This window comes from Bidens hawaiensis, unplaced genomic scaffold (assembly GCF_021521415.1).
Source record: "Bidens hawaiensis isolate Kalapana, Puna unplaced genomic scaffold, B.hawaiensis_p1.1 tig00033859_1, whole genome shotgun sequence".
NCBI classification, from domain to species: Eukaryota; Viridiplantae; Streptophyta; class Magnoliopsida; order Asterales; family Asteraceae; genus Bidens; species Bidens hawaiensis.
Window position 1 is genome coordinate 5,001 of NW_027495832.1, and position 22,783 is coordinate 27,783.

Consider the following 22,783-nt stretch of genomic DNA (forward strand, 5'->3'; position numbering starts at 1 on the left):
TGTACTCGCACCTATCTTATAGTTGCTTGGTTGCCAAGGTAAGGGGTATATTCCTGCTTACTTTTGAATCTTTTTGAATTTTTTGAAATTCGAAGAGTTGGTGAAAGGATAAAAACAATCCCAACTGTTGAAAGGACGGTTGAGTAGTCCGACGGTTTTTTCTGACAGTTTCAGGACGTGCAGGAAGTTATGGCGACGTGATAGTATATGGTCATTCCAGACGCTTTTTCAGGCGTGTGGACGCGAGTTTTCGGGCTCGTGGCCGCGAAATTTATGCCGTGCGTCCTTTCAACAGCTGTTGCCAGCTTGGTCTTTGCCACGTGTTATAGTTTCATTGCACCTGCGATTTCTCTCTCTTCCGCATTAAATTCATCGCATTTATTGCGATGAGTATATAAAGGGGGAGAGGGTGCATCTTAATCCACACTTTCACTTTTCTTCTTCTAAACGATTTCCGGCAAATACTCTTAACTTTCTGCCAAGCATTCTCCTGAAATCGTTTTCCTTTACCTCCAAACCATGTCTTCTACTCACGATTTTGAGGCTGCCGCCGAGGAACCTGACGTGTACGTCGAGATCCCGACGTCTACGTGTGATAAAGACGATAAGAGCACTGCTGGCGAATGCCAGTGTGCTCTTCCCACCGAGCTTTATCAGTACATCGTTCGGAAGTTCATGCTCGAGCCGTTCGAGCCTGAGTTTCCGGAACCACACCTGACGTTGTACGATGCCCCCCAAGGGCAAAATAGGGGTGTATGCTGCATTCTTCATCTATGGGAATCTCAGGTTCCCATTGACGAAGTTTGTATACCGTGTTCTGGAGAGACACGGTGTACATCTGACGGAGGTACACCCAATGGCGATCGCCAAAATCCACCATTTTGAATGGGTGTGCCTCATTCTGGGCGTGGAGCCCCATGTTGACCGCCTGATGACCTTCTATTCTTGGAGGTGCATCCAGGGGTGGTATACCTTGGTTAATCGGATCAAGGGTCTGAAGATCTGCGCAACCGAGCGCAGTCTTCGGTCTTGGAAGCGGGAGTTCTTTTATATCTCCGCTCGCGTCGTCCCGATAGCGATGACGTTTAAGAACGGGAGAGCTCTCCCGAACCTTCACGCCTCCAACTATGAGGAGGCGGAATGGTTCGCCAAGATTTCCCAGATCCAGTCTCCGGTTTACCGCTTTGCGGAGTCCGGGATGGTGATGCTCGGGATGAGCCGGGTGTGGAAGAATGCTGGGGCGGAGGCGCCGCAGATTCCCATCGTCCTTGAATACGGTTTGAACTCTATCCCTTACGGTATGCTTCACATCTTTTTGCTGATTTAGGGTTTTTCCGCTAAACTGTTTTTTCTTTTGTTTTCAGAGGGAAATAATTTGCAATCGCTTCTGTATCCGCGGGAAGCTGATGGTCCCACTCGGATGGGTACCCGTGCTCTTGATGAGAACGAGTTGCCCATCTTGGAGCAAACGAGGAATCGGTTTGTGGAGGTCTACCCGCCAGGCCACCCGATTCTGAGCGCCACGCGGCCAGGTAAGGAGTTATTTAACCCTCGCCCTCTCAAAGCTGAAACCTCTGCTGGAATTCCTCTAATTCTGTCATCTTCTGATGAGGAATCCGCAGACGGTCCTTTCTTGACGCGGAAGAAGAAGGCTGCTGGCAGGAAGGGCAAGGCGAAGGTTGCCTCTACCGCCGATCAGGGCAACCGGTCAAACTCGGAGACCGAGAGCGAGGAGGCGGCGGGGAACCCAGGTGGTGTTGAGACCACTGCTCCGGAGGCTGAGACGACTGTCACCTCCGAGCAGCCTAGGACGACGACGGTGACCAGTATGAAGAGGCCGGCTCCATCGGGTTCGTCCCCGCCTATTCGCACCTTTAGGCTCAAGAAAACCCGTAAGTATAATCTTCCTTTACTTTAACTGCATAGCTTTCCACCATTATACTTATATCTTCTTTGTGCAGGCGTGGATGCTACCGCATTCCAGGGTGGAGCGGGGAGGAGCACCTCCGGACCCATGACGGTAGGCTTGGTCAACCTACCTGAGGCGATGACCCAGGCGACTGCGCCTGCTTCAGTTGTTGGTTCAGTTGCTCACCCGGTTGAGCCAACTGTTCCAACTGTGACGACATCTCCGCCGGCTGTTAGTGCCATATTCACTGATTCCTTCACTGAGCCGGCGGTGAGTGTTTCTGTGGATTCTTCCGCAGCCGCGGCCACGGTTGTGAGTTCACCTTTGGTGAGTTCACCTCCGTTGGTTTCCACCGCAGCGGCTGCGACCGTGCCTCCCGCGCCGGCAACTGCCTCGCCCCCGGCCGGTTCAGCAGGTATGTTTGGGGCTTCAAGCCAATCTGTGCCTCCTTCCCATCTGCTTGACCTCTTGGATGGATATCCGTTAGGTTCAGGTGATGGGTTCGGCGGCTACCGGCCTGTTGTCGACCCTACAGGTGCGTAGGGTGAATTTGGCCTCTTTTTTTTTATATATCATCTTTTCCTAACTGCCTTTTGTTTTTGCAGTGTCGGATTCGAATGAGGTGTTTGTTCCGCGGTGGAACATCCGCCGGGGAACCACCCTTCGGACGCCTGTAGACTGCGTCGAATGGGCGCGCCACGCCGCCCCCGCTGGTGCGCTGGGGGAAGCAATGTCAAGCTACCAGGAGGGTAGGTTGACAAATGAGCTCCGGATTCTCCTAGCCCGGATGCAGCCGCGCGTCGAGCTGCTTTGTCGTGAAAACGACAAGTTAAAGGCAGCTCGGATTCAAGAAGTAGCTCAGGCGCGGGCTGTCCGAGAGGAGAACAGGAGGCTCTCCGCTGTTGCTGCGGAGAAGGAGAAGGCCTTCAAGGCCCTTGAGGTTGAAGTTCAGGCCCGTCTCGAGGCCCGTTCCAAGGCTGCCCAAGCTGTTAACGAACAGCTTCGGCTGGCTAAGGAGACTGCACGGAACGCAACTGAGAGGGCCACCAAGGCTGAAGCTGTTGCTGAGCCTCTACGCCTCGAGAATGAGGAACTTTAAGGCAAACTAGAGAGGCTCCAACAGGCTCATGATGCCTTGGCCATGGAAGACACCAAGAAGCTCCAGGAGATCTTGGACCAGAGGGGCGTGCTTGACCATACTGAGAGTAAGCTTAGGGCGTCGAAGAGGCTGCGGCTAAAGAAGTGTTGCTTGCCAACCTTAACAAAAGTGAAGCCGAACGCGCCCGTAACCAAGCTCAAGCTGCTCTCCAGGAGGCTCTGGTTACCAAGGAATGGCTTCTACGAGAAGCGTTGTCGCAGGTAAGCTTAGCTTCATAATGTCTTCACGCTTTTCTTTATACTTAGAAAAGGTTTTGATACTTGTATTTTTGTTTTGTAGGTTGTGCATCGGGTCTTCACGGACACATCATATGACGATGCCATGAGCGCAGCCCTCAACGCTTCTCATGAGGATGGGGAAAAGGCTGGCTTCCTGCTTGGTCTAGGGTTCGTTGAGAAGGGCATCCCGCCTTCCAACTTCCCTTTATATGATGTAGATACTGAAGCTGCTTATGACCAAGCAGTGAACCAGTATGCTGCCTTCCCGCATCCAGTGGTGGAGAAGGTGAACGAAGTTGCTGCTGCTGATGATGGGTTAACCATTCTCAAAACCTTCATTGAACCGCCACAGCCAACTGATGGTGCGGGTACAAGTGGGTTTGGAGGGAGGGGTCCTGAGGCTTGAACCTTTAGATCCCTTCCCACTGTTAGGATAGTTTTTGTATAGATTTACACTCTTGTAGGCGGGTAGATACCCGGCCATTCTTGTAATACTTGAATTTATATGGAATGTAAATCTTTTGTGCGGGTAGGACCGTCACTCTTGCTTTATAAACGTTGTACGACTTGCTCATGCATATTATAGTTTAATTTGGCACTTGTTTTGCCGCATAAACAATGTATGATTCGCTTGTGCATACTGTAGTTTAACTTAGCAATTTCTTAAGTACTTTGAATAAGTTAACCTATCAACGTGGCAGATAATAGGTTAAAGTTTTGCTTCCTCTTTCGTGATTGTGCGGGTAAGACAGTCACTTGCACTTAGTAGGATGGCTAAACTTTACCTATATCTGACCTGCGTGGAGGTTTTCCTCATTTTTTCCTTGAAGATATTTTCTAAGTGTTCTGAATAAGTTAACCGTTCGACGCGCGGTTGTCGATAGGTTAAAGTTCAGTTTCCTCTATCATGATTGTGCGGGTAAAACCGTCACTTGCATTTGGTAGGATGACCAAACTTTACCTATGGCTGACCTGCGTGAAGGTTTTCCTCATCTTTTCCTTAGAAATTCTTGCCGTTTTTTGTGTTTATGCGGGTTTTGCCGCCTTCCACACGCAACGACTTCTTTTCACACTTATTTATGCGGTGAAGACCGGCATATCAGTGTTTTGAATAAATTAACCGTTCGACGCGCGGTTGTCAATAGGTTAGTTCGGTTTCCTCTATCATGATTTGTGCGGGTAGGACCGGCACTTTCATTTAGTGGGATGACCCAACTTTACCTATAACTGACCTGCGTGAAGGTTGACCGTTTTTTGTGTTTATGCGGGTTTTGCCGCCTTCCACACGCAACGACTTACTTCCCCGCTTATGTATGCGGTGAAGACCGGCATATCAGTGTGGAAAGTTTTAAGTATAAATGTAAGACCATCAGCGTCAATGTGATAAGGAGAATCATTTCCATTAGAAGTGGCTCTGGGCCTTTTCTTTTACAAGTTTGGAATTGATTTACATGCAGACTGTGTAATTGAGCTCCCTTCCATGTTCTTGGGAGTGTCATCGAGCCTTTCGAGCCGATATGCACTTGGTTCGGAATCTCGTTGTTTACGCAGTATGTAGTCTCTGACATTGAAGCTGCAGTTTTATTCGTGTTTTCCCCAACTGGGGTTCTACACGCATTAGCCTGCTCAGCGTTCATTACGCCACGAGGTGCGTGAGCGTCCCATCTCTGACAAATGCTTCGACGATGTCCTTCAAGTCTACGCATTCCTCGGTGTTGTGGCCTCTTGTCCTGTGGAAGTCACAGAATTTGCTCTGATCAGCGTTGTGACGCTCTCGGATTATTGGAGCCTTTGGCCATGGGAGTCTCTCGGTGTCGAATATCTCGGTGACGCTTTTGGTGAGTGGCGTCTATCTGGAGTTCCGGTTTGACGACGGCATGTTATCCTTTCCGCCTAACCGAGGGTGCGAGCTGGATGAGGTGTCAAAGTTTACCCTTGACTGCCAAATGCCTAGCTTCCTCTTTTTGTTTAGTCGGGCGGTAAGGACATTGTTTTCTCTTGTTTTCTGGGTGTAGAGGTTTGTGCTTTGGGGAATATCTCTACCCAGTTGCTTTTCCGTTTCCGCGAAACGATTAGCTGCTCTCATGATGGCATCCCATGTGGATGGCATGCCATCTTTACCCGTTAAGGTGCGGATGAGCTCTGGGTCTTTTGTGCCCTGGATGAAAGCAGCGCGAACAAGATCTTCGCTAATATTACCCAGACTTAGCTTCTTTGAGTTGAAGCGAGTGATGAAGTCTAGCAAAGATTCATCTTCCTCTCGAATGCAATTGAGGATTGTCCATTGCTCTTCGGTATACTTTCTTTGTTGGCTGAAGTGTTGGCTAAACTTCTGTTGGAAGTCTGCCCAATCGTAGATGTGGTGGACCGGTAGACGGTCGAACCACGCTCTGGCTGCTCCAACCAGCGTCATCTGGAACATATAACACCACGTGGGTTCCGTCCAGTTGCTGACGGTTGCCCCCGCTATGAATCTGTTCAAATGATCGTCTGGGTCAGATATACCATCATAGGTGCCGATGTTTGACATCTGTTTGGCACTTCTTGGGGCGATTGCTTCCGCAATGTCCCTTGCAAACTTGGAGGTTCCCGCATTTGCAGCGGTTGGTCTGAAGGTTTTAGAGAAGTCACGTGGGTTTCCACCCGCGTTTTTTGGTTTGAAGGTTTCTCCAAAATTCCTTCTCGATTGGAAGTCCGTTTCCTTACGCTTCCCTTTCGCCCTATGGCGAGGGTTTGCGTCGGCGTCGGATTCCTCTGAATCATCGTCCAAGTACTCGCACTCATTGCTCATGTTGAGCTGTTGAGTGCTTCCGAATTCGTCAGCCTGTTGGAGTGAACGCAAGCGTTCATCCAACTCAGCTTGGAATTCCCTTTGACGTTTTTCCGCCCACGCTTTAACTTGTTCAAGTGTTTGGCGGGGGGGCCTCGTCTGTTGTCTTTCCACCTGGGTATCAATGAATCCCAGGGGAGGATTGTTTACTGCACTTGCCCCGGCTCGGGTAACCAGGGTAGTGTTCGTAAAATGTGTGTATTCGGCGGTGTTCCCCCCAGTAGCTGGGGTTGTGGTTACCGGTGTTTCTTGGTTATTCGCTGGCTTTGGCAACGGAGAAACCTTAACCATCTTTCCAGAAGTTTGAAAAAACAGAATAAATTAGTTCTAGCTTTTATGCACGGATGGCGCCAATGAAGAAACACTAATCGACCCCTGGCAGATTACGGATAATCTGGGGGTTAAATAGATGTTTCCCACGAGGGGTTAGATCCGGCGAAGATGGTTCTTCTGATAACCTGCAAAACAGACACCGTGAGCTCGTCACTGAGAAGGGGGGGTACCTCCTTGTGACCACCCTCCGGCGTGAGAATCAGACTAGATTGCTCTTGAATATAAGTGTATATTAAGAGAATGACTAGAGCAGATATCAGGTAATATATCAAGATATGAGATATGAGATAAGATGATACCATTCCAAGGTGTTGGAGTATTTATAGCCGAAGGTAGGTTTCCAAGCAGGTACAGCCGGCTGAATAGTGTTCCTGTTCTGCCAACTGTGGGCTACGCACATGCCATGCTGGTGGTTGGTGGGTAGGCAGCGGCTGATAGTGACCAGGCCGGCTGTGTACTATTCCTGTTCCACCAACTGCAGGCTATGCACGTCCTCCGACAGGTTGGTGAGTAGGCAGCGGCTAATAGTGACATACAGTACAAGAGCGTGCTGCTCGTCATACTGTTGTCAGTGAGCTGTCGTATCCTTGGTCAGATCTTTTGTCCATACCTCGTCAGGTACAGTACAAAAGATCCTCCAGTATCGTACGGACTGGCTCATTTGGGCGGGAGTTTTCCCGGCTTTGTGCGGGAGTGTTCCCGGCTTGCTCACTCATTCTTCAGGTGACATTACTGAATTATTTAAGAGTTAAGTGCCTTGTGCGTGTAGCCTTGCTGCGCGGGTAGCCTTCCCTGATGGCTTGTATCCGCAGCTGCGGGAACAGGCGGGTACTTCACCATTGGGAGGCTTTTCCTGCGGGAACAGCTTGCGTACTGCGCGTAAGGACGTCACGTCTCTGAGCATGGTGGGTCCTGCGGATCCAGTTGGTTTCTGCGCAGACGTCCCTCTTCAAGGTGATTTCTGCGAGTTTAGCCTTTGCGCAGACGTCCCTGTTGAAGGTGAGTCTTGCGGGTTCAACTACGCAGGCTTCCCTCTTTGAGGTGAGTCTTGCGGGTCCAACTGGGCTCTGCTGGGACCTACCTCTTCAACTTGGTATCCAATATTTGGATGTACGTACATTTTCCGGACGAAGAGACAATACCGTACACAAAGCGGAAACAGTTTGTTCAAATGTCGGGTATTGAGAAAATGATTGGGGTGGTTCAGTTTCGGAGGATGCAAAAGAAGGCTGATGCAAAAGGGAAAGCGAGTGTCTGGATGCATCCGGACACTCTTAAGGTTTTCTTTGATGTCATTATAGCATTGCAATCAGGATTGCAGAAAGAAGATAAGGGGGTGAAGTTGGCTATTTCGCATCTGCAAGACTTGAATTGGGAAGTTTTGGTGGTTCAGGATGATAATGCGGTAAATGCATGTTGTTTGCCTGGTGGGAAGATCATGTGTCTACTGGTTTGTTAGAACGCTTTAAAACCGATGAAGAAATTGCTGCCATTATTGCTCATGAGGTATATATATTTCAAGATTAGATTATTATTTATAATTAGTTAACACAAGCAATAAGTATTAACTATTAATATATGGTTATAGATTGCACATGTTGTGGCAAGACATGTATCAGAGAGGTTTTCAAAGAGATGGTTTACACCCGCACTGATGATTTACTATAAGTTTGTTAGGCCGGGTCATCTTGTTGACTCATGGGCGACTTTATTTGCACTAGACCATCCTTTCTCGCAAATGTATATATGTTATATAAGCTATAAGGTATTGATTATATATGTATGTGATGGAAAATGGTGTTTGTAATGTGTAGGATGGAGACTGAAGCTGATCACATAGGATTGTTGCTGATGGCGTCTGCTGGATATGATCCGCGGGTTGCACCAAAGGTAATTGAAATGATGGACCAAGTATCGGCTGATTCGGGTATGCAAAATTACCTTTCTATCCAGCCATTGGGGAAGGCAAGAAGTAAATTGCTAACTCAAGGAAGTGTGATGCAAGAAGCAATCTCTATCTATGATGAGGTTATAGCAAGAAGAGGATTTGATACTTGATGGTCTTTACTGTTAAGAATAATAAGTGGTTGATAGGGTGGGTAGTTGTTTCTTAGTAATAGGATGCTTATCGGTAATGCCAAGTTAGCTTATTTCTAATGCTTCTATATAACTGTTGTTCAAGTGATTTCAAGAAGGAAATACAATTTCGAACTATATATGTTCTTCAGCTAGATTACAACTAACATGCAAGTGCTTCTACACGACTAACGTGCAACTCGTTTTCTTTTTAGGTATTATTTTTCCTTCACCCGCGTAAGGTTAATTTAGACATAACTAAAACGAGTCACTCAATAGTAAATGATGCGTTTGATGACTATAGTTGATTGTCTTGTGTGAATTATTTCTTTTAAATACCATGTCTTTGGTATGACAGTTTGGTCTTTAGTACAATATTATGTTGTAGACTTGTAGATTTATAAATCTCAACATGTGAACATGTAAATATGTTTACAAATTGTTTTCCATGATTAAGTCGGCTACTTCTTCAACTGATAATTGATATGATATTAGTTTTGAATGCCAAAATGTGTGATTCTGTCACAATGGTTAATGTGGTTATATCTCAAAAAGTATTATGTGTTAGATCACAATTACGTAACTGCATACAATGGTAATTAATTTTGATTACATTTCTATTTGGACTAACACCTTGTTAATGTTTGCACCTACATTAGAAATGATAAACAAGTTAAACGTACCTGGTTACCCGGGTCAAAGTGATGACGTGGAAGTACTTTGACCTTTTTTTTTAGAAATCAAATGATAGCTCCGGCCAAATGGTCACTAGAGCCCTGTTTCTCTGACACATCATATACTCATCAACTGCTTTTAGCTTTAGTTCAAGATAACGATGAACTTCCACTCACTTATCTTGACGGTTTTCGAAAGCCTGATGTGAAGTATGTAGCGATATTTGTTTGCATTGCCACGAACGCAGTAAGGGAAAATATATCTGCTAAAGAGTGCAAGGCGGTACGTGTCCTGAGCATTGTGTTTGAGCAAGAGGATGGCGTGGAAGTACTTTGACTATTTTCACTTTTTTTTATTATCAAAAATCAAATGATGGCTCCAGGCCAAATGGTCACTAGAGCCCTACATCTCTGCCACATCGGACACTCATAAATTGCTTCAGCTTTAGTTCAAGATAACAATAAACTTCCACTCACTTACCTTGACGGTTTTCGAAAGCCTGATGTGAAGTATGTAGAGATATTTGTTTGCATTGCCACGCATGCAGTAAGGGAAAAATATATATGCTAAAGAGTGCAAGGCGGTACGTGTCCCGAGCATTATGTTTGAGCAAGAGGATGGCGTGGAAGTACTTTGACTATTTTCACTTTTTTTTTTATCAAAAATCAAATGATGGCTCCAGGCCAAATGGTCATTAGAGCCCTACTTCTCTGCCACATCAGACACTCATAAACTGCTTCAGCTTTAGTTCAAGATAACAATAAACTTCCACTCACTTATCTTGACGGTTTTCGAAAGCATGATGTGAAGTATGTAGAGATATTTGTTTGCATTGCCACGCACGTAGTAAGGGAAAAATATATCTGCTAAAGAGTGCAAGGCGGTACGTGTCCCGAGCATTATGTTTGAGCAAGAGGATGGCGTGGAAGTACTTTGACTATTTTCACTTTTTTTTTATCAAAAATCAAATGATGGCTCTAGGCCAAATGGTCACTAGAGCCCTACTTCTCAGCCACATCAAACACCCATAAACTGCTTCAGCTTTAGTTCAAGATAACAATAAACTTCCACTCACTTATCTTGACGGTTTTCGAAAGCATGATGTGAAGTATGTAGAGATATTTGTTTGCATTGCCATGCACGTAGTAAGGGAAAAATATATCTGCTAAAGAGTGCAAGGCGGTACGTGTCCCGAGCATTATGTTTGAGCAAGAGGATGGCGTGGAAGTACTTTGACTATTTTCACTTTTTTTTTTATCAAAAATCAAATGATGGCTCTAGGCCAAATGGTCACTAGAGCCCTACTTCTCTGCCACATCAAACACTCATAAATTGCTTCAGCTTTAGTCCAAGATAACAATAAACTTCCACTCGCTTATCTTGACGGTTTTCGAAAGCCTGATGTGAAGTATGTAGAGATATTTGTTTGCATTGCCACGCACGCAGTAAGGGAAAAATATATCTGCTAAAGAGTGCAAGGCGGTACGTGTCCTGAGCATTGTGTTTGAGCATTGTGAATCAAGTACAAAGTGTTTTTGTTCATTAATGTTGGTTATGATGTTCAAGCTAGTGTGTTTTAGTTGTTAGGGTGAGGCTGGTGGGGCGCGGACGACGTGGCCGCCGCGCACACCACTACCACCCTTGCGTGGACGGGGGCGCGGACGGTAGGGGCGAGCCGGTCCTGGGGCTCCAAAGATTCGTTGGAGATGTGGGAAGGCTCAAAGAGTGTTGGAGGGGAAGAAGATTTAAAAAAAAAGTTTTTTTTAATTACAAACTCTACCACTATAAATAACAACCCCGTTTTATAAAAATAACACACAATTCTCACTCCCTTTCTCTCTACTAATTTAAAAAACCTCTCTAAATTTATCAAATTTAAAACCATGAAGGGCTCGGGTTTTGGTAATATTAACACACAACCGGAACCGGCTAAACCCGCAGAACGATCCCACAAAGGTAAGGGAAAATAAACCGGAGAAGCGGGATTGGTGAAGCTCGAGATACAAGTTAAGGAATTGTCAAGTAGCCTCCTCTCGATTGGTGAAGCTCGACATACAAAAAATCGGTTCAAGAGTTTGACTTTCTAGCCAAAGATTTTAGCCACCTATCTCCATCCGACCAAACGATAATGGAGGAAGAAAAAATCGTATTCGGAAGGAATTGGCGAAAAAAACCGCTATTTTTGTGTAATTTAAATTTATGCTTTTATTTTCCTTTTTTTATTTATGTTTTAATGAAATATTTTAATTTAGTATTTTTGTGTTTTAAAAAAAAAAATCAATCAAGCCCCCGATCACCTGGACCACTACACCCTCTGGGTCTTGATCCTAGGGCTTGATCATGTGTCACGTCAGCGCCTATATGTCGTAAAATATATTGGATCACTTGGGGTGGATCAAGCCCCACTACCCTTAGCCTTAGTGTTCTTGGTGTTGTGTTTTAAATTTGGATTAAACTCTGATTGTTTCTAAATTTTGATTATTTTGATTTAAAACACACTGTAATATATATTGTGATAATCTTGGTGTTGTTTTTTAAATTTTGATTAAAACTGATAATAATAGATTGATAATGTTTCCATATATAATATAACGCACATGACGATTATGCCTCTAGAGTGTTATAAAACAAATATTAAAATAAAACACACCTCGAAAAAATACTACAACGAATCTTAACCATTAGATCACATAATCCAACGCACTAGATCAATTTCTATACTTTTTAGACACACTTCACTTCTTATTTTAACCTCACCATAGTTAACGTAAAAAACAATAGTTTTGTGAGAAGTATAAGAATAGATGTAGACCCTTGGATTTAAGATCTAGTGGTTGAGATTTGTAGTTTCTAAAAGTTGTATAGTTTTTTATTTATATGGTATAGTGTCTTATTTAGGTGGTGCAATTTATTTTAAAGTCTTCTCACACTTCTCATAAAACAATTGTTTTAAACCGTTACATATATATATATGTGTGTGTTCGTTTCGATAAAACATTATATCGTTTCAAATAACTAGCAGTGGAATCTTATTTTGCGTCAAATCATTTATTAAATCTTAGATCGTATCAAATAATTAATAGGATATTGCCTAAACAAAAAGTCATGTAGAGCGACTTGTATATGAGTTGTATAAAAAATGTTTGAACTATGACAGAGGGCGTCTTATTAGCATGAGCATCTTTTCAATTGTAATAATGTACAACCATTTGTTTATAATAATAATAATAATATTTGGGTGGTTGTTTGTGAGTCCCCACCCCATCTCTTCCAATCCTCCTGATGCATTTTGTTTTATATGAAAAGTCTCTTTTATTGGTTTTAGTATAAAGACAGACCCACCAAGCAACCATTTGCCTCCAAGAAAGAAACATTCAATATTCAGCAAGCACTACTATTACTATTACTCAGTCGGGGAAGAGAAGATGAGTCAACAACAAAGTTCTTCAGCCAAGCCCAAATGTACCCAGTTACTCTTTCTGTGTTCATTGAATGTTTTAGTAGCTAGATCTGTGATGTTTGCTTTTAATAACTCATTTGATTATTTTTCTTCTATTTTTGGCACATTTCTTTCTAGGGTTTTTTATGAGATTAGCTCTTTTAATATCTCGATGCTTTGCTTACCAGCTGGCCACAGTATATGCTTATTTTGATTATTTTGCTTTATCAGTTACGTTTTTAGGGTGGGTTTCAAATGGAAATTATACCTACCTCAAATTCTTACAAGATCGATCTGTGATGTTTGTTATACCCTGAATGTTGATTCATAAATAAATATTGGCATATAATAAACCTGTAACTTGCAAATATTATTTATTTGTTGGGTGAGGTACAACCAAGGATAGCCTATTGTGTTTTTTTGTTGCTTGCAATTATTATTATGTTTTATGTTCTTTTTCATTATTAATACCACTATTTTTATCACTATTATCTTTATCATCTAGGGGTTTAAGAAAATTGTGTTTCTTTTATTCGGCTGGTTTCATGTAGTTTATGTTTATCCTTGGATGGTTCTAAACGTGTGATTGGTTAGTAAATTATTAATCTTAATTTTCTGTTACATATAAGATATTTTGAGTATCAACCATATATGGTGTAGCTTTTTTGACTTTCTTTGACTGTATCAAGAATATTGTTTATTTTCTCTAAAATGAGGGCCAAAACCAATCAATCTGTTCACTGATTATTTCACCTGGCCTCTTTATTAATATGCATTCATTTACCCGGTTTCAAACTGTATTTCATACTTATTTTGATTATTTTTCTCTGCCAGTTACATTTCTAGGGTGGGTTTCAAATGGAAATTATGCCTCAAATACTTTCAATATTCTGAATGAATATTTCTCTATTAGGACTGGCAAACGGGTCGGGTCATATTAGAAAAAGGGTTGTTTTGGGACAGGGTTCCCTATTCTTGTGTCGCTTTTAGCTTAGTTGGCATGTATATAGATCTCATTCTTGTTTCAGTTTCACCATGCGTACTATTTTAATTATTTTTGGATTTCAGTTGTGTTTGATGAGTCGTTTCTCAAGACTCAAATGGAAACAATGGCGGAAGTTCCTTCCATGTTTTTTCACTATGGTGACTGCAAAGAAGCCTGGGCTTGAGATTGACGAAGTTCTGTGCGTGTCCTTAAACATGCCTGGAGCAAAAAAGGAGGATGTGCTTTCAATGATCAGCGCAGACAACAATCTGAACATCACATGCAAGATACGTGATCAAATCTACAAGGCGGGCATGAAGTTACCCGACTATTTCGACAGGGCCCGTGCTTTGAGCTTTGAGTTGGAAGACGGATCGCTAAAACTAAACCTCCCGTTAGTCAAAAGTACCAACGCCATCCCTAAAAATGTCATGAAAGTCTTCTTTGAACATGATTGCACTACCTTTTTCTGTGGTACCAATTTCTAGATATCTTATTATAATCTGTTAAAAGAATAAAATTCATTCTTTGACTGGCAGTAATTGGTTCATTTCAGCTATGATGGATCAACCAATTCATGAAGGGAATATTCGTGCAGCGATGGCCGAGTTGAGGTCGAAATTGATTTCTTTCACACTGTATCAAAAAGAGACTCTTGAAAGCATATACCTTGAAGGGAGTATGCCTGGATTGGAGAAGATGGAGGTGACTAGTGAGGCCGTCTGTGTATCCTTAAACATGCCCGGGTTCGAGATTGGGGACGTGCAGTGCCGTTTTGTTGAGTACAACACTTTGAGGATTGAAGGAAAGAAGAAGAAGGGGGACTGTGCTGAGCATTTTATGACGGGCATAAGAACACCCGAGGGCTTTCACGGTGAGGATCATATGATCAAGAGAGAGATGGAAGATGGAGTGTATAAGGTAACTCTACCCCGTGTTGATGTGATCAGTGAGGAGGCCAAAAGGATGACTGGCGCGTTCTTTTATAAAGTGCGTCGCTATTAGTTAACGGATATGGTTCCTGGCTATGTGTTAACTGTTAATGATGGTTCTAAATCTAACTAGTTAGGTGGAAAATCAAACTGGTCCTAATTAAACTAATTTTGTGATCTATTTGTAAGGTTTATTTGGATATTGGTCTTTTGTGTTTTGAACTAATGGATGGTCTCTATATCTATGTAAGAAGTGGCTTGCTATTTTGATCTTGATTGAACCAATTGTTTTCTAGGAAATGGTTAAGTCCACATGCGTTTGACCTTTTAGGTCAAATAGACTACTGTGTTTTTTTTCCAATCAAGCAATCCAACTTTGTTAAATTATCAAATTCAGTATTAACTTTCTATGTTTGTATTGAAGCTCGTAAGTCAAAATATAGATTGGCAATGTGTTTGTTAGAAGTGCAATGCTTGGACATATAGTTTAGGTACACCAGGTTAATTTAACTTCTTGACAATATCATTTTTTCTTTTTCTAGTATAACATTACTAGAAAATAGTTTTATTAACAACAAATCTGAAATATTGTATTACTCTCTCTTATTTGAGGTAAAACCATTTCTTAGAAATCTCTTCTCTTGCTAATGGAATGGTAAGCAATTAAGCATCTATACAATTAACCGTAATCTTACAATTTTCATGTATGACTCGGTGGATCAAATCTGTTTCTTTAGTTGCTAACCATTTGTGTCGTTGTGTAAAGCACTAGAAGTGGAAAGTTTGACCCAGATACTCATTATTGGAATAATTTGGGTTGTGTACTATCTCAAATCAGTCAATTTAATAACTTTAGCTAAAGGAGAAAAGGTCAAACTGGCTTAAAAATCTCCCAAAGTTTGTTTAAAATTTTAACCTCCTGAATCGTTTCGGTTACTCAAAGTAAAGCGTACCTCAACCAGAATATCATCAAAAGATCTTACCTTTAATGAGTCAAAGTAAAAATGTGAAGCCTGTTTGACCTCAAGAAGTCAAATCAGCCATATGAACTATGTCTAAGAATTGAACACATGAGTCACTTTGCTGCAGTGATATTTTAGAATGCTTTTTGTAACTACAGTTCCCAAATTGGCAATAAAAGCTATGAAAATTTAGAAGGTCAAATTCAGCAACAACTAAGAAAGTCAAAATTCACCAATTGTTTGAATTTCTTGATTTTATCAGCAATAAGTTTGGTTTTCTACCTAGCTAGTCAAATTCATTAAACCGCCTAAACCAATTATTTCCATACATATGGATCACTGAAAACATTTGCATAATCAGTATACTCTCTATCTATGTATCAACCAAATAGCACATGAATATAAAGCAATTACCCAAGTAAAATATAACAAGTTGGAAGAAGTGGTTGTAGCTGGTGCTAAAGAAGTCAGGAATCCATATTCCGTCTTTCTTATCCCCAATTAAATCACCGTTGTAAAATTTCGCAGGTAATTTCATGCCCGCAAGGAAGACTTGTTCATCGGATTTGGCTTGGATGAACAAATACTTGCCATCAATGCGAGCATTCACATTCTCCTTTTAACACTCCGGGCATATCTAAGGATACACATATATAGGCCTGCATCAGTTTCCGGGTAGAAATAGTACCGTTTGACTGTTTTAGCCATGCCTGATCAAACAGCCTTCAATATCTTTTTTCCTATAACACTAGCAGAAGTTTACTAGTTTTATTGAGATCAAATCAAAAAGAGGTAACCTGTAACAGCTTACAATTTTGCTTAGAGATGGCAACATGGGTGGGTTAGTTAATACGCCAAAATTGGTATTTATCTAATACTGAAAACAGGAAAATTGACAACAAACAATTGTTGTAGTTTTTAAATTATGCGTGAATGCTTTGATAATTTGGAATCGATTCACAGCACGTCTTCTACATCCAAACTGGTCCAGGTGGGAATAGGTTTGCTTTCGGTCAACATTGTTTTTTTTTGGCCCAAATCAGTTTGATTAGAAACCGGTATATAAGGAGAAAAGGATCTCTTCAGTTTGGAACCGGTTTATCACTGGTTAGGTTTGGGCTTAACCGATTTCAACGAAGTTAATACTGATTGCTTCTTGCTTTTATGCCAGTAATTATAGCCCCTTAATAATTTCAGGTCAGGAGAATGCATGAAATTGAAAACCTCAGACTAATTACAATGTTCATATCTTACACAATATTAGTGATATATGGTAATATCTAGATTTACTAGGAAAAAACCCATTAATTCAGAACACTGAACACACAACTAATAATATCAATATTAAACTTTTCATGCTGTCAAAATCATCAGAATGCATATACTGGTTCACAAACCTTTTGTAACTTAAAATCATTGACAAAAAACGGGTCTTTTGAATGGCAAATAGGGAAGAGTTGCCTTGAACATCCCTTCATACATCTATTTCTTCATCATATTATAATTCTTCTCATAAAGCTCTGTTATTTTTTTCTTCAATCAAGAATATATCATCTTCAGAAGAGAACTCCACATCCTCTGTTTTGAATCCAAGCATATTTAAAGACACGCATAGACCTTCACTACTTGACTCCATCTTCACATCTGTTTGAATCCAATCTATATGTATAAGCTTTCCGCATTCACCTTCTTAAACAGAAATCTCAAATCCACAGCAAAATACCATTCTCATTAACTCTTTATGTCCCTGCTGTCCAAACTAACATTTCAGTGTACTGCTTTAACAAAACCTTTGTAAACCTTTTCACTAAGCATGGATGATTAAGAACCCACAACTATTGTTAAACTCAGCTCCTGATAAGCTTACACGACCCAACACAGATCACAAAATATATTCTAAAAATGCATGAGAAAGAGAATACAACTTGGCTTAAAGAACCAGCCTGCATCAACTAACCATGCAGAGTCAATGAATGATTACAAAAACAGCTGGTTCAAATGTTCAATCAAGATCATAAATCATAATAATAAGCCACTTCTTCCATATATATAACCATCCACTAGTTAGTACACAAAACACCAAGACCCGCATTAAGCTTACAAATCACAAGATGAGCTTGGGCCCGGTTTGATTTCTACTTCTATGTTCTACCGACCTAGCTAACTGTCTTTTCTTAGAATTAGTAATAATGTAACTATTATATAACAATTACATAGCTGGTTATCTAACTACTTGGTACGAAACTGGTCTTTAATTTGCTCCACTGACACGGGGAAGAGTTGCCTTGCACATTCCGTCAATCATTTCCGTCTTAATCATATTACTATTCTTCTTCTCATAACCCATCTGGAACACGTATGCCCCAAATGTAGTGCCCCATCTCCTTTTTTCCTTCAATGATGAACAAGTCGTCATCTTCCAAAGAGCACCTGACATCCTCTATCTCGAGTCCAGGCATATTGAAAGACACACACAGGCCTTCACTAGTCGACTCCATTTTCGCAAGTCCGTGACTCATTTTAATGTATAGGCTTTCAGCAGTGACCTTCTTATACAATATGAATGACGAATATTTGGTCCCCACGTGGTCTATTATTGAGGAAAACGTCTGCCTTAGATATGCACGATCATTAAATGATATATCTGCAATCATGATATAATCAAAATACCATCAATGTATATACGTAAGATCAATAGTAACTAATCAACCAGCACAGGACATTAACATACTAAAGGAAGCAACAGAATATTCAAGACGCCCGGCTGTATGGAAGTTAGCCGCCATTTGAGTATTCTCCACCAACGGAAGGGTAAGCTTGACCATTCCATCGCCTTTCAAGACGGCTAGGAAATCACGGTTCTTGTCAAAGTTAGGAGGTAACTCCATGCCTGCCAGGTGGACTGCTGTATCATCATCTGTTGTCGCTCGGATGAGCAAATGCTTGCCATCAATGGTTGCATCCACATTCTTGGGTTCAAGTACTCCCGGCATGTGTAGAGTTAAACATAGGCCTTTGTCAGTCTGCGTGTTCTTCCATCCAGGAACTTGCACAGTAAAGTCGTTGGATTCTAGAGTGTACAATGCTGGAGATGACAAGGGCGATTTTGACATTAGGTTCTTTAACCATGCTTTACAAAATGGTGAAGCTGAAATCAAGAAAAAGGTATGCCAGATTATTAAATAAGCCTGTTTGTAACAATTAAATCTAATTATGCTTTGAGCCGGCTTTTAGATTTTAAACAAACGAGCACAAAGATTTTGTTCGATTAAGTGTTATCGTTTACAGCCTATAATATGAAAGCAACACAAATATAAAATAAAGCTAGGTAGGTTAAACAAACAAATCGATGGATGGATTAATAATGTTAATTAGGTGATATTAGGTTAAAGCAAAGAAATTACGAGTGGTTGTTATGGTGTAAGATTGTTGGTTGAAGCCATTGAACGGGTTTCTGGTGAGAGTGAGACGCAACGCCATCTCCCACGATGATATTGATTTTTATCACCGTCTGTCTGGGCTTTTATAATATACCGGGTGAGACCCGTCAATTCGATAGACCCGGGTTTTTGCAATAAGGTCCAATACCACTATTCGGGTGTGGTGGATTTAATTTTACACACGCCTACACATGATACTCATGTATAATTTTTGTTTTACCGTTAATAATTTTTGCTTAATTCCATAATATGTAAATTTTATTAATAAACAAACATAAATGGATGTAAACAAACACATTATTGAACATTCACGAACACAATTGAATGAACATGACATTTATTCATGTTCGTTTGTTTATTAAACAAACAAATGTAAACAAGCTTTCCGCCGAGCAGTTGACTGAATGTTTAGTTCGTTTACAACCCTGGGTATGAAGTTAATATTCAAAATGCGGGTGTAAACATGCCGGGCCCGATCTTGGATCATTTTGACTTACGAGAACCTAGGCTTGAGTTCAACTCGTTTCGAGCTCTTTTTCTAAAGCTCGAGCTTGATTAATTCGGTGTTCACGTTCAACTATCAATTAATTCGTTTATGAGTTATGACGGGTATGGGACTTTTGTTGTAAATGTAAGCTACACTTAGTCTAATGTGCTTATTATTATATTTTATTGTTACAATTATTAACTATTATTATCAATATTTTCACTTCTTTTCAAAATATTTTCAACATTTGTCACATGATTCAACTCGTTAAATCACTTCAGCAAATATTCTCAACCCACAACTCTGAACGTGGCTGGTGTCTTCTTAATGTTGGGTTATTTTATAGCCCATTTATCTTTGTCTAATAACTCCAACTGTTCCAACTGTTAGCTTTTGGAGTTGGATATGTTGAGTGTCACCTAATAACCAAAAATTTTAAAAAAACTAAAATGTTTCTGCCATTATTCCCGTTCATAAAAATAAAAAAATAAAAAAATAAAAAAAAAAACTCAAAACCCGGTTCGACCCTAACCTATTCCGACCCAAACCAAAACAACCTTTTTTTTAATTGACCCGTTCTGACGTAAACTCATTCTGACCCAAACTCGTTTTGACCCATGACTCATTTCAACCCATGACTAGCTCGACCCGACCCAAATCATTTGCCACCTTTATGATATATAAAAAAAACTGCAAAAACTAGTATAATATTATTTGGGGTCAACATGCCTTGTTTTGACCCGTACTAAATTATTTGTTTTGACATATTGACTGACATGTGCATTTTGTCATCTCTGAGCATAATTATAACTATTACCTGCTTTAAATTTGATGTTAATAAAACTATTAGATTTCTAACAATGTTATAATTAGGATATAGCCCGTATAATATATGGGTGATTAAAAAAATACAACGAAAAAGTTAAATTTAATAATATGCGTAATAACCTCATTATGGATTCATAAGATATAATTAATGATAAATAAATTTTTATAATTCATAAATATCTAAAACCTCATTTAATACAACATTTAAAGTTACACTTGTAACTTTGTTAGTAATTCTACATATGGTAGTAATATTAGTTGACATTTTAGTTGGCTGCTCTAGTTGAATGACATGTGAAATAATTGTCTTACTGGTATAGGTAGATAACAAAAAATTAAAGTCAATTTGAACTCAAGAGGCAAATCAACCAGATAAATACATTGTTGTACCTTGGCCAGATGTCCAAGAATTTCAATTATAAGTTAGTTTGTTGCGGTTCTTGTAAGTACAATTTCCAAATGTTTGCCCCAATCTATTCAAGTTGGAGCTGAACAAAAAATGCAGTGTTAAGGAGCATTTATGGAGGTTTGAAGGAAGGATCGGTTGGGCTTGGAGTTGGAAAAGGAGCCCAAGCACTTCCCATGAAAGGGCCAAGTGGGAAAACTGTATCTAGTTAATGATCGCAGCCAGGTGGAATGAGGCCTGGATAGTTGGGTTTGGCTCGGTGATAAATAAGGCGTTTCGGTGAGGTCGGTAAAAGGTATGTTTCTCAAAAGTAATGTAGTGGGGAATACTTTTGTTATGAAATGGAGCAAGTGGGTGCCAACTAAGTGCGATATTCATACTTGGAGGGCTGAGGTGAATAGAATTCCTACTCGGGGGGCCTTGGAGTGCAGAAACTTAAGAGTTGAAGATAATTTGTGTGTTTTGTGATATGGGTTTGGAAACGGCAGATCATCTGTTTACAGGTTGTGTGGTTGCGGCGATTGTTTGGGAACATATTAGCCGATGGTGTAAAATTCCTCATATTTTCAGTTTTTCGGTAACGAATCTTTTAGAGTTGCACAAGACTGTTAAGCTCGGTGAGAAGGAGAATGAAGTGATTCACGGCTTGATTATTTATTGTAGCTTGTTGGAGAATTTGGAAAGCGAGGAATGAAAAGGTGTTTGAAGGCAAAGAAGTCAATATTGATAATATCAATGAAGATATAAAGTTGCTTGGGTTTTTTTGGTTCTTGAATAGGGGTAAAAACAAAAATTTAGATTGGTCGAAATGGTGTAAATTTGAGATTATGTAAAGTTGTTTTGTTTGTTTTGGGTTGCTCTCTGGGTTGTGGAGGCGGCTTTTGGGTCTTTCGCGGTTTTTGTTCGGTGTTTTGGTTGTTTATAAAAGCTTATAGTTCGAAAAAAAAGAAACAATTTCCAAATGAAAATAAGTTTTTGAGAAGGTCCATTATAAGAGTTGGCGTGAGAATCGACAGAGTTGTAAGCAGAGGTTCCAATGTGCCATCTCCTTTGGTCGGAATGACATTGCATCCAATCAGAAGAGTCTGACTCAAGTTCAACTTTGATTTGTTTGTTGGCTAGCAATTCATTGGATGGGTGGTATGTTGGGATATTGGATGGATGATGCATCGGAATTTCGGATGGGAGATTCATCGGAATGTTGAATGGATGATACTCTGGGATGCTTAACAGATGGTAACTTGAGGCTCTTGGGGGTTCGTCCTCTTGCATTGGTGGATTGCTTGAAAGATTGATCGGTAGTTTTGTGTTCCAGGAAAATATATAGGTGTGGGTCGGTCAATCAGATGATCTTGGTTAAAGAAGTCTTCATAGTAATCTTCAGTCATATTATCCTTGGGAATTGGTTCGGGGCATCATGCTCTCGGTGCGTCACGCATAAAGCCTTCGCTTACCTTCTTGAATGACATCTATGGGTGGTTTAGATTGAGGAGGGATATAAAGGGTTACCAGCCTATCTTATCCCTAATTATATAAACACATAATAATTATGCTTAATCACTTGGATCGAAGCTTAGGTATTATTAATTAATTTGCTAAGATCGATGGCTATGATACCAACCTGTCACACTCCCATCTCGGGCTTGAGCATGCGACCAATAGTTGATACCCTTTTTGTAAATAAATCAGAGTTACGGGTTGCTACGGAATTATTTGCGTGGATTTAAATAATAATATTTACATATCATCAAAACATGGGAATATAAAATACTCGTTTAATGTTTACAAAAGATTAATTGTTTTATACAAAACCACCATTCAAGTTTTAATATTAACAAAATGATCTGAGCTATCATATTGCCTAGTGGTCACTTCATCCTTTCCAAACGTATATCCTTTGTTACATGTAAAACAGTTTGAAAATACGTCAGCAACACATGCTGGTGAATAAACTGACGCAAAAATATTTTATTTACTTAATTACCCCTCAAGACATAACTTAGGTCTCGGCCCATCGTGGTTTAGGAAATAATCAAGTTAAAACTTTAAACACAATTATAAACTTAAGCTCTACTCGAAACCGCTCAGTAAACACCGCAGCGTT

General features: G+C 40.7%; 2 protein-coding genes and 1 pseudogene across 2 annotated transcripts; 2 read left to right on the top strand and 1 right to left on the bottom strand.

Annotated features, from left to right (window-relative positions):
• Window positions 1-7,557: 7,557 nt before the first annotated feature.
• LOC143585481 (mitochondrial metalloendopeptidase OMA1 pseudogene) lies at window positions 7,558-8,566 on the top strand (annotated as a pseudogene).
• A 4,082-nt stretch (window positions 8,567-12,648) lies between these two features.
• Window positions 12,649-15,042, top strand: LOC143585477 (uncharacterized). Its single transcript, XM_077067259.1, has 3 exons — window positions 12,649-12,662; window positions 13,708-14,098; window positions 14,181-15,042. The coding sequence occupies exons 2-3, from the start codon at window positions 13,717-13,719 to the stop codon at window positions 14,627-14,629; spliced, it is 831 nt and encodes a 276-aa protein (XP_076923374.1). The 5' UTR covers window positions 12,649-12,662; window positions 13,708-13,716; the 3' UTR covers window positions 14,630-15,042.
• Window positions 15,043-17,482: 2,440 nt separating this feature from the next.
• LOC143585478 (uncharacterized) lies at window positions 17,483-18,703 on the bottom strand. The gene is made up of 2 exons (XM_077067260.1): window positions 18,250-18,703; window positions 17,483-18,162 (listed from the first exon to the last, which is right to left on the bottom strand). Exons 1-2 carry the CDS (start codon window positions 18,629-18,631, stop codon window positions 17,855-17,857), a joined length of 690 nt encoding a protein of 229 aa, XP_076923375.1. The 5' UTR covers window positions 18,632-18,703; the 3' UTR covers window positions 17,483-17,854.
• Window positions 18,704-22,783: the final 4,080 nt, after the last annotated feature.